The sequence below is a fragment of the Trachinotus anak genome, unplaced genomic scaffold (assembly GCF_046630095.1).
Source record: "Trachinotus anak isolate AG129_WGS33_773 ecotype Australia unplaced genomic scaffold, CSIRO_AGI_Tana_v1 ptg000002l, whole genome shotgun sequence".
NCBI classification, from domain to species: domain Eukaryota; kingdom Metazoa; phylum Chordata; class Actinopteri; order Carangiformes; family Carangidae; genus Trachinotus; species Trachinotus anak.
In genome coordinates, this window is record NW_027273853.1 from 7,501,119 (window position 1) to 7,513,795 (window position 12,677).

The 12,677-nt window shown below is 43.2% G+C and overlaps 1 protein-coding gene across 2 annotated transcripts in view; it reads left to right on the top strand.

Moving 5' to 3' along the window:
• pparab (peroxisome proliferator-activated receptor alpha b) overlaps nucleotides 1-12,677 on the top strand; it is a 29,743-nt gene that overhangs the window by 10,259 nt on the left and 6,807 nt on the right. For both annotated transcript variants that reach the window (XM_071493288.1, XM_071493297.1), the window contains exons 2-4: nucleotides 2,393-2,641; nucleotides 5,049-5,212; nucleotides 8,669-8,807. In XM_071493288.1, the coding sequence (XP_071349389.1) occupies nucleotides 2,434-2,641; nucleotides 5,049-5,212; nucleotides 8,669-8,807 (511 nt within the window). In that variant the 5' untranslated portion in view covers nucleotides 2,393-2,433. The remainder of the gene's footprint in view (nucleotides 1-2,392; nucleotides 2,642-5,048; nucleotides 5,213-8,668; nucleotides 8,808-12,677) is intronic.

Here is a 12,677-nt window from a genome sequence, read left to right on the forward strand (position 1 = left end):
ATGTTGGTGGCAACATGAGGTTAGCTTGGCCCACCACTTCATAGTTGCTGGTGGTGGGGTCATGAGTTCAGAAAGGAACCTGTGTCATGTATGTTATTTAAATAGAACGTCACACTTGGTGTGTGTTGACATAAAGCCTTGATATATTGTGTCGTCCACCTTAGACTGATCCAGGTCTGGACTGTGTCTGCAAAAATGTATTGAAAGTTAATAATGATCTCAGGAAAATAAAGTTCTTTAGTGGTTCACAAGCACAAATTCATCTGATCTTACCACTAGATAATAACTCGGCTGGGTTAATGTGAGTGTTATCTGAATAGACAGAGCGGATGTTAGTCAAACAGTAGCCAAGAAAGCTTCTTTATTTTTGCCTTGAGGTAGTATTATAATGAGACAGTGCTGAGTGAAGTGAGTGGATGAAACAGGATGTCCTCTAAAGAGAGACCTGAGGGTCAGGAGCTGGGGGCTGAATGCTAAACAGGTTTGCTTTATCCGAGCACAGCTAACACTGCTCTCATTCAGAATTACAAACGTATTGTAGAGTGAGTAGCTCAGCAAAGCTGCCTGTTCACGTGCCAGGCTTCTCTTTGCCTTTTTCTTCACGGTGGTGTTTTTAATGGGTGGGACTTCACTATCACATTCAGTTTAGTTTCTCAGGGATGTGAATCTTGAAGATAAAATTTAGTTTTCTCTGCTTGCAGAAATTTCACTGAGTTGACTGTTTGTTTAAAACAATACTGCTTGTAATGCTGCCGTGCACTTACTGTGCTGTTTCTCCCAATGGATGTAACCCTAAAATATTTGTATTTATGCATTTTCTAATGAGCAAGGCACCATCACATTACACATCAGCTTTTCAAAAGTCTACGACTACGTATTATTAACAATTACATAACACACAGAATCACAGTTATCTATCTTATTTGCCACCTGCACTCAAGGCAAAACCTCTTGCCAATGATCTGTACTTTGCATACCCGCTTCAGTGGAATACCATTCACTTCTGTCATTAGACCCTTTAAATAGACTCACAGGGAGCAGTGAGGGCAGAAACTTTTTGAGCATGCAGTCAGCCTCTCTTCTAAAATAGTCTACTGTACCTTACACAGTGCGGGGTAAGTTAAGGACATGTAAAGGCTGAGAACAACCAGCAGCTGCTATCTTATAGCTGTATAGCCACCCCCCACCCTTTGATGTTCTTAGTGGGGCCTGATGGAAAGGGCTTACCGAAGATTGACCCACTTTACATGCGGATGTATGAAGTCTGGATATGTGATATAGGGTCCATTCCCTTTGCCAGTCTTAAGCTAAGCCAAGAAGGCAAACCCACCTCTTAGTGCACTTTCATGTGTAGCTCACAGCTCCTCCCAGTTGCAATTCAGCAAAATTTCACCCATCTACTGTACAAGCCGAGTCTCTCATGTCTCCTCTAGCCAACCCCCGACCCAGCCTTCATATCACAGCGCAGCCTGAGCCAGCCCATTGACCTACATTCATTCCTCCACATGTCTCTGTGCCTCTCTCTGTCCTCTGTCTTTCCCTTTCTGCAGCACTATGCGGCTTGTGAGGATAAGGTTACTGTATTTGGAGTGAATAGCTCAGAGGAGTGGAGTGTGTTGTGTCATAAGATACTCCATGTCCCTCATTCCTTCATTGCCTGCTGACCCACTATAGCAACGTGCATCACCTGCTTGTGTGGATGGCCACTTGTTGCATCAGCACTACTAATTAGGCCTTAACGTATGAGCCAGTGTTGTGTTTAATGATGTGTGCTGACAGATGGTAGTATTACTCTGTGGCGTTGATGTTGATGATGATGTTATGAGTTAGTGTTATGGCAGTCTACCACTTTAGTCTAAACTGAAATATTTCAGCAACTGATGGATGGATCGGCAAGACATTTTGAGCAGACGTTCATGGTGCCCAGAGGATAGCTCAGAACTGTTTTGGTGATCCCCTAACTTCTAGCAACAAAACGTTCACATATTAAAGATAAAATTTAGCTGACTTTGCATTTAGTGCTATTATCAGTTCACAGTTTTGATTTGTCCAATACTTTAAGCTTTGCCATACATTTTCAGTTTATGACAGAATATGTTTAAGCCTAATGGCATGTACTTTATTAGAAAATGTTAGCATGCTAACGCTAAACATGATGAACATTATACCTGCTAAACATTGCGATATTAGCAAGCTTACATTAGCCTTCAGCACCAAGCCCTGCTGTAACAAAGTGCAGACTCACAGATCGGCAGAATTTAAGACAGAGGTGACTTTAGAGATGGATTATTATCTTGTCTCCCTCTATCTGCCTGCCTGAGTTTCCATACCACCTCTTTGACCTCTGTGTTTTTGCCCCCCCCCCCACCCTCCCTCTGTCCTCTGTCTCTAGTCTGATGAGTGAGAGTGCCAGCAGCCTGCTCCTCCACCGCAATGGTCGACATGGAGAGCCACTACCATCCCCCTTCTCCCCTGGAGGACTCGTTACTGGACAGCCCCCTGTGCGCCGATGACGACTTCATGGGCGGCATGGAGGAGCTCCAGGACATCTCCCAGTCCATTGACAACGATGCCCTCAGCTCCTTTGATGTCCCTGAATACCAGTCGTCCAGCAATGGCTCCGAAGGTTCCACTGTGCTAGGTGAAAAGGGTCTTAATGTCATTGAATGGAAGTGTCTCTCAAGGTCATTAATAATATGGAGAGATGACAATGTGGGGGACATTTCACAGTTTTAAAGAATCCCCAGTGGCTCGGTGTAATCGCCTGTGTGTTGTTATCAGAACAGGGGTCCCTCAGTTTAGCCTCTTAATCCCTAATTTGCACCGTCTGAATGTTCAGAGAGGACACACACTGGCTTACTTAACCACCTTTGACAGCCTCCTTTTTACTCAGATTGCCTGACTGACCTACTTTTTCGTGCCTCCGGGCAATAGTCTCTTGATCTTGATTGATTTGTCCTTCTCTGTCTCCAACTTACTGAGTGTCTTGATGCATTTTCTTCCCCATTTCTTTCTGTGTTTCCTCCTTGTTTTTCCTTTTCTTTCTTCCCTTATCTACCTACTTGTTTTACCTCTCTGTCCTCCCTCAGTCCTCCTCTTCGCTCCATATCCAATGAGGAATTCACACATTCCTCAGCCACCATGCACCACCTCTCAGGAAACATCCACTTTGCCGCTGTGTTTCCTCCTGAATAGAAGTCACATGGGCATCTGGGAAATTTATGCTACTACCAAATTATGCAACAAGTGAACAAGCAGTGAATAGTCTATAAAGATAGACTTTTAATGGAATAATGGAGGGTGTGAATGAGGGAGACAAAGAAAGGAGAAAAGAGAGGGAAGAGTCGGGAGAAGGCATCACGGAAACATTTGATGGTGTCATGGAAAAGTCAGTCAGTGGGTGTTTAGGATTTATAGGTGTTTACAAATGCTAACAGTGAGAGACAGGAGCAGGAGAAACACTGACGTGCTTTTCTTATCCACACTCAGTTGAAACATGTGCACTTGCCACAGCTCCAGGTCCACTGCCAACGCTGCTTATCCCCGTTCTGGCTTCTCTTACCAAACTCATGTGGCTTGACTTAGTGCCACTGTTTAGTTGCATTTCATCTTTGCTATTTGTTCATCAAGCAAGCCCTATCGGCCATGTTCCCCTCACAAGGTGAAAATAGAAAACTGTTGGCAACCTGTGGCAAACCTCGTGACCTGTTTTCCATGAGGAAGATCAGTAATACTACTCCCAACACTGCATGCTAATATCTCTGAATAAATAGCTGCTGTGATGGAAAAAGAAGTTTTTCTTGGGGCAAAGAGGTCAAACTGTGCTTTAATTCCACTCGTTCTTTGCCGCAGGGAGATGAGACTTCACAGTAGAGAGGCATTCATAAAGGCAGCCATGACTGCAGCTTGTTATTTGCCTTCAGTTCTCTCAAAATAATGACCCAATTTGTTAACTGATTGTGGTGACGATGACCCTGTTCTGAATGGTCACACCAGACGGCACGGCAAAAAGGCTGCCGTCATAGGGATGGGTGAGGTGCGATGAATCACATAACCGCTGCACACTTACATCAAAGGCCTCATTGTGTTGCACTCAAAAAATTATGCAATTAGTTGATGTGAAAAATGGAAAAAAGAGAGCTTTAATCTGCGCACCTGACCAGACCAAAAAAAAAATCAACAAGTCACAACAAGTTTCAGGCACTGTTTGACAAGTGCTTTATTTGAAGGATGATGATCTCTTCAGTCTACAGGAAATGCGGTGTCCAGTTAGTTCTGATCTATATCTCTGTAAGTTTGTGAGCAACATCAGTAATTAAAGGGCACTTCAAGCAGTTTTATGTACACAGTTTCAGTGTGCACATTCTCTAAATACAGGATCATGAGGATAATTAGGACTGCAGCACCAATGGAAATTATACATACTGACTTCAGTGCAGATGTATTGAAGCTTCAGTGAGTGTAAGCCCACTTTCAAATCAGATATAATTACACTGTGTGTATGTGGGGCCATTAAAAGCCATTGTCTCATCTAATTGAATGTGCAGATGCAGACGGCAATGCTGTGAACATCAGAGAGGCCGGACTAGCTGGTGAAAGTCAGAGCATACAAATGAGCCTTTTCACAGAAACAGCTGCTGAGATGCTCAAGAGCAATTTCTTTTTTCCTGGATCGACCTTGTTGTGCACAACAGTAGAAAAAGTGGGTTTTTTGTGTTGTTTTGTAAAATGTCAAATGTTGCTCAAATGGGGGTGAACAAAATCAAATTTGAGTATTACCACAGAGAATTTACAGCAGCTTGTGGGACTGAAGGAACTCATCATCCAGGGCGATGTTGCTCACTGATGTATTGTCCTTGAAAAACAATGGAAGTCTATGGTGGAGGAATAAGCTATCAATAGGATCAATGCATTTCTGGTTTTGATCTTCTCATGGGATTTGTTGTGAATAAGAAAAATATACAGTAACACTTACCTTAGGATGTGGGCATTAGTTGTGGGAATAGTGCAGTGACAGGTTTAACCAACCGTTTGCTTGTGTCCTGTAGATGCCCTGACACCAGCGTCCAGCCCTTCATCGGTTGTTTACGGGATGGCAATGGGCCAGGAGGAGTTCTCATCTTCCTCCTCATCGCTCAACCTGGAGTGTCGAGTGTGTGCTGACCGCGCCTCGGGCTACCACTACGGAGTACACGCCTGTGAGGGCTGCAAGGTGAGACGAAGATTACACACACAAACGATCCGGTCGAACCAGTAGTTGTGTCTTTAGATTTCAGGTGAGACAGTGGAGAGCGCTGGAGCAATGTAAGGACTGGTGACTGAGCAAAAGAGTATGTAGGTAAAGGACATTACTGTGAGGATTATACCTGTCACCAGGTTATCATGCCTTTACCTTAACTGGTCTCTCCCGTCTTCTCAACCTAACAATGTGTTTCACTTACTACTCCCCTCTCTCTAATCCTTCCAAAGTCACCCACACTGAGGCACAGACAAGCCAAGAATCACAGTATTCTGACTACACATTAACCGGTTTCAACACCGTAAATCACATTTGGGAGTATAACACCGAAGAAAGTAGGACGTGCCAGGCCAGAAATCCAGAGGCCGTGTGTCTTGTGACTAATGATAACTCCTAAAAGCATCAGAAATCCCAGGCTCAGCCTTCACATGTGGTCGCCCAATAATCCTTCAGTTAATTGTTTACCAGTCATGTTGAAGAACAACCCAAGGCTGTTTTTTAAGAGCCAGTAAAGGACAAAGATAGTGTCACTTGAGGGGTTTGTGTATGTGTTTCAGAGACTGTGCTGGCGTGTTAGTGGTCCGTGTTCTTTCATACACTGATCACCCATAACATTATGACCACCCACCTAATATTGAGTAGGTCCCCCTTTTGCCGCCAAAACAGCCCTGACCTGTCCAGGCATGGACTCCACTAGACCTCTAAAGGTCTGCTGTGGTATCTGGCACCAAGCCGTCAGTAGCAGATCCTTTAAGTCCTGTAAGTTGCGAGGTGGGGCCTCCGTGGATCGGACTTGTTTTTCCAGCACATCCCACTGATGCTCAATTGGATTGAGATCTGGAGAATTTGGAGGCCAAGTCAACACCTCAAACTTGTTGTTGTGTTCCTCAAACCATTCTTGAACCATTTTTGCAGTGTGTCAGGGCGCATTATCCTGCTGAAAGAGGCCACTGCCGTCAGGGAATACTGTTTCCATGAAGGGCTGTACTTGGTCAGTAACAATGTTTAGGTAGGCGGTACACGTCAAAAATAATATCCACATGAGTGGCAGGACCCAAGGTTTCCCAGCAGAACATTGCCCAAAACATTACATTGCCTCCGCGGGCTTGCCTTCTTCCCATAGTGCATCCTGGTGCCATGTCTTCCTCAGGTCAGCACGCAAATGCACCTGACCGTCGACATAATGTAAAAGAAAACGTGATTCATCAGACCAGGCCACCTTCTTCCATTGCTCCGTGGTCCAGTTCTGATGCTCACATGCCCATTGTCGGTGCTTTTGGCAGTAGACAGTGTGGGCACCCTGACCCGTCTGCAGCTACGCAGCCCCATACGCAACAAACTGAGATGCACTGTGTGTTCTGACACCTTTCTATAGGAAGCAGCATTAACTTTTTCAGCAATTTGAGCTACAGTGGCTCTTCTATTGGGTCAGACAACATGGGCCAGCCTTCACTACCCACGTGCATCAATGAGCCTTGGCCGCCTATGACCCTGTCGCCAGTTTACCAGTTTTCCTTCCTCAGACCACTTTTGGTAGGTCCTGACCACTGCAGACTGGGAACATCCCACAAGAGCTGCAGTTTTGGAGATGCTCTGAGCCTGTCATGTAGCCATCACAATTTGGCCTTTGTCAAAGTCCCATTTTTTCTGCTTCCAACACATCAATTTCAAGGACAAAATGGCCACTTGCTGCCTAATAGATCCCACCCACTGCCAGGTGCCATTGTAATGAGATAATCAGTGTTATTCACTTCACCTGTCAGTGGTCATAATGTTATGGCTGATTGGTGTATAATTTTTTTGTCAATGAAGGGAAAACACTGAAGGAAAGGTGGGCTCCTGAAGTGAGAGACTTTCCTAAGCCCTGTAAATCCATAGTTCAGCTGAATGTGTGAGCCAGAGCAGCAGTGGGAGTATGAATATCAGGAAGTGATACATAAACTCCATCATGTCATAAATATTCCCATCAGAGTGGAAGTGTGTGCAGCAGCAGAACGATTATGTCTCAATATTCATATAGCTGCGAACATTGCACATTCATGTATCAATGCAGAGTTATATCAACTAAACGAAAGCCTTGGTCAGTCCACAGGGCAGAGTCAGTGTTATGTGACCTGTGCAAGGTGAGGTTTTCAGGCTGTAAAACAACAGGTTATCACAAAAGTCAAGGTGCATTTGTTTAGCTTTTAGGAGGGACTCATTAAAGGCACATCTATCTAGATGTAACCTATGAAGTGCCAAAGGGTAACAGCAAAGCCCCTCTTGCAACATTAGCTGGATAAAGTGAAGTCAACGTTTCTTGATCGGACTTGCAGCAGTGTCCATCGGAAAGGCTTTTCAAACGCTCCAAAGTCAGAAACACTGAAGTCTTCTTTTGCCTAGATTTCGAGGACACTACCAATGTCTCCTTTGCAGCCCTTGTGGTCAACCTCCTGAAGTTGAAATATATCAGATGAGTAATTTAGCAGGTGTACTGTTCAAATATGAGCCAGTATAAGTGAGTGGGAATGATGGAAAAGAAAAGGGGAAATTCGGCTGTTACTTCACAGCATTGAACATTCATGACTAAATTAGCCACAATCAGAGTTAAAGTTAAAAAATAGACTAAATAGTCTTAGTCATTGGTAAATGTTGTTTATTAACACTTGATAACCCAGTTAACGTGCTTCATCAGGACTGTCGCGAATTGTACAAACACCCACTCATCTGCATGTTATTTGGTCATGAGACAGTAACAGGAGGAGACTGACCTCTGTGATGTAAACACACTTATCCTTTACGACAGTGGACACAAGCGGAGTTGGCATGAAGTCCATGTGGAACTCTAATTCTGTCCTGGCTTCATGTCACAATGTTTTATGTGCATGTGTGAGGCTGGGGGTTAGTGGGTGAGAGTCGGTCAGAATTACTTAACATGTGCTCACGTGGTAGTAGCATGTCTGTGTAACTCTATGTAATGTTGTATTTTATGACCCTTTGTGTGTGTGTCAGACTGCGTGTGGGTCTGTATAAATATATGTATTTTGGCACACAGGGTGACAGTTTTGGATAAATATGTTATTAAGCAATTCCCCAGGCCATGTTTCTTCCCTCCAGCCAACCGCAAGTATGCCACTCGGTCCATCTCTTCCTCGCCAGAGTTAAATGTGTCTTTTTTGTCAAGGTTGTGTAAGCGAGGACAGACTAATGGTGAAACTGTGCATCTGATATTGTCATGCACCATTCACAGGGGAGTAAATAGCTGCTTCTCTAACGGCTTCTTTCTTAATAAAGAGTTGGTCAATATTTTTTTTTCTGGATCCTGAAACTGGTTGCATAATATTTACTAGACGCTGTTACATTTCATATTAACAGCAATCACATCTTTGCTTCATGTGAGCAGTGTTCACATTTTTCATGCCCCCCCCCCCCCTCCTCTCGTTCCTCTAGGGTTTTTTTCGGCGGACCATCCGTCTGAAGCTGGAATACGACAAGTGTGTGCGACGCTGCAAGATCCAAAAAAAGAACCGCAACAAGTGCCAATACTGCCGCTTTCAGAAGTGCCTGTCAGTGGGCATGTCCCACAACGGTGAGTCGTACAGGGCAGGGCAGGTCTGGGCAATGCTTAAAACTCAGCACACACATACACACACACACACACACATAGATGTCATGGTTCTTGTTACTTGTAAATACACACTGCTTAATCGAGCACCACATTTGTGCAGACGCCAAGAAAGATTGAACAGGCACGTACGCACATAATTAGTACAAGTAAGGCAACCTGACACCACAGTTGGGTGTTAAGTTGCATGTTGAGGCAAATCACTAACTCAAGACTACTCCAGGCGTGTGTGTGTGTGTGTGTGTGTGTGTGTGTGTGTGTGTGTTTGTTCTGCAGAATAAACCCATTTCGAAATTTAAACCATTTGTATTCTCCGTAGAAACAGACAAGATCTACAGCTCAGCCACAGAACATGATCTCTGTGTGTGTCTGTAGACTTTGTAGCGCTACAGTGGTATCAGGCAGCGGCTGAACCCACTCAACCCTTTTGGTGCAGACATGAGTCACATAATCAGGAGGAAAGACCCACCTGATCATGTGATTTCCAACCTGCAAAAACCTATGGAGGTCACTGACAGTCTGCTCATCTGTGCAGATACACCTGAACATATAAGAGTCAAAAATAATCCAAGATGTCAAAATAATAATTATTACCATGTAATATCAAACATTGCCATGTAATGCAGGAATAGGACCTTTAATAAGTGAATCTTCCTTACTGTTCTATTTATTTTGACACTAAAAGAAACCCTAGTTTTACAGCAGTCATTCCTCATGCTTAGAGTCTGACAAACACAAACCTAGACTCTGTCAGTCTTGTGTGTGTGACTAAGAACATCTGTTAACACCCAGAAACAAAACATAGTCTTTCTTTAATGCCTTACATCAGCCTCCATCTTCAAGCGCTGCTTATCTCTGTTTGGAATACAGGAATATTGAGGTCAAAGTATGAGATTCTGGTGAATGTTGTGTACTCTATGTAAACATACAACATGGCATGCTGACCCTTGGCCAAGGTCAATGTTCTAAAAAAAAAAATAAAACGCTCTGATATAGATTTAGGAGATGATGTTTGTGTGTGTGTGTGTCAGGGGCAGTTACATGTGTTTGCTGTGCTGTCAGTGTATTTCTGCAAGAAGAAGGTCAGTGTGTAATCGCTGGGTTTACATATAGACTGTGCAGACTTTGCAGATATTCCACACTGGTGGCAGTGAACTTGTGGATACGGAGGCTGGACTGAGTGTCTTCATTTTGTCTCAGGGGGTTATTGACTTGAGGGCCCTTCCAATGCCTCCTTAAGGCATAGCCTGGATTTTGATAATGATAGTGCCTTAAAGCTCGGCAGTAGCAGTATTTCTGTCCACTGCACTTCCTCTCATGGTTTATTGTGTATTGAGTTTCATGGGCCTAAATGTAACTGTAGAGGGGGAGGAAGGAGATTTGAGATGCAAGTGCAACCTGATCTTCTGAGGTCTGGTGGTCTAAGATACCACAGGACCACAGAACTGCTAATTTTGGGGGTTTGTCGTTCGGTTTGCATCGACTGCCGATTGATTCCAGTTGAATCTGACAATTCTGGATGTTCCTTATTGAAAATGGTTCAGGAATGGTTTTTTTTTATGCATTAAGAAAAATTGAGACATCATCCTAAAGGGGAAGAAGCTTTATGTGAAATATGTGAAATTGACCCTTTAAAAATTACAATAAAGCACAGTGAGTTATGTTTGCATTCAGATTTTGTTACAGTTGGATGCACTGTTTTATTTAATGAACACACAATCCTGTGTATTTGTCCAAAACCTAGTTGAGAAGATGCAATGATAACATAAATGTGCAACTGATTCTGGCTTAGTATCACAAAATGTACATTTATTTGTTTCTTCGGTTCGGTTTTTGATTTCTTTTGGCAGTGTCGGATGGGGTGGTGTTTTATGCTTTTATTCTAAAGTGGACAGTAAAGATGTGATGATTACATTATTTTTTTTAATTCAAGATGCTTCAAGATCTTGAAATTGAATTTTCAAATTTAAAACACTATAGCCAAGGGTGAGGCCACTCAAGCTTGTCTAACTCCACAAAAATTTCCTTGGGTGAAACTTTATTACTCATGTGCTTTACTTAATTTCAGGAGTAACCTACATGCAAACATCCCCTTTTTCTGCTGTTGCTGCAGCAACATGGTGCTTTTATTATCACACAACAAACAAGTGATAAAAAGTTTCTTGAATCCGGCAACTTAATGATCCGCCAGATCTCACACACTGACAAGACGCACTGTGATAAACACATCACCAGTTAGTGAGTAAATAACAGATCCAGAGCAATAATAAGTCTGACTGTAGTGAAGGATGTGTTTATTGGCTGGAATATCAGACACAAACAGATGATTCAACTGAATGACAGACTGTCGCCCTCCCACCTTTTGGCCACCCTCCCAACTTGAGACACAGACTCATCTGCTCACACCGGCTCTTAGGAAATGGACTTATGCTCAGCTTAGGATCACTCACTTCCTCTCATCTTAATTAGACTTGGCTCCCACCCAGGCGACTGCCGTGGAGCTTTACCAGCTTCAGATGAACCATCCACTTTGTGAGCAGTAATCTAATGGGCCTTCATGCTGTCTGCTAGCTCTGCATCTCATCCCTGCTCAGTCCTGCTCAGTACGCCTGGATTTGTTTCATCAGCGGGTGGCCCGTTGGAAAACAGGGAACTCGGATCTCCCTTCACGCTTTTATAGTCTTGTAAATACAGGCAGTCAGTGTAGCTGGATGCTGGGTTGTTAGAGGGAGGTTTGTGTGTGTGTGTGTGTGCACACCAGCTTGTGCATATTCAGATTTTTAGATTGGTGAGGAGGGGTTAAAAACAGTTCACCTCTAATCTCATTAGTCAAATGGGATCAGGCCGTCTGAGAGATGCCAGCAGCCTCTCATAGAAAAACAACTCTTGCATGGTGTTGACGCACAATTCACTCAACCGCTGCCCACTTCCAAAAACCCCTAGTAATGTCTAGTAACCCTGTGTGTTCATTCATAATTTCCTATAGCTCTAATACATTAAAACAAAAGTCCTTTTATGTGTTTTATTGAATGGACAGTGATTCTGTTTCATTTGTGCCTTACTGACTTCAGAGTTTGGACCTCAGGGGCTTTGAAATAGAGAACTTAGGTGGGTCAAAAAACTCAGTGCCTGTTTGTGAATGTGAATTAATTATTAATGGATATCAATGTTATTGTTCCTTACATGCTCTTGTGTTTCATTTTGGTGGGCGTGTGTCTAATATTGCAATGGAATGCTGCACAAAAGGTTTGTGTTATCCCATCCAGTGGAGATGTGTGGACCCCGTACTTTGGATTTAATGTCATTCAATTTGAGCTCCAGCTGATGAACAGATGTTCTTTCAAGAAGCAGGATTCAATCACACAATGAAATATTTGGGCCCAGATCAGATCAGATTAATCAGATTTATATCTCAAGTGTTTTTTGTTTGTTTTTTTTAATAAGGGAGCAGAGACCAGTCGGAGGTTATTTTAGAGTGACACTTTCTGTGAAACTGAAGTAGACGTAAGTGATGTTTTTATCTTTGACAGAGTCTTCTGTGGTGAGCTGGTCTGTGTTTTCCTGACCTCTTGGCCTCTTTATGGGAGATGGGACTCTTGTGAAGGCTGTTTTCTTTGGATTTAGTGTGAGGCTTTATTCTATTTGCTGCTGCCGTCCACTTGTAAAAACCAAAGGAACTAAATCATGTTTTTAAAATGAGGTTTTAACTTCTCTGACTTTGAAATTAAGGCCTGCAGCTGCACTTTGGTCCATTCATAAGAAATGACAGACTCTATGCCAGAAATGACAGATTATAATATTATGCCTGTCAAGGATGAATTCTTTATTTAGAAT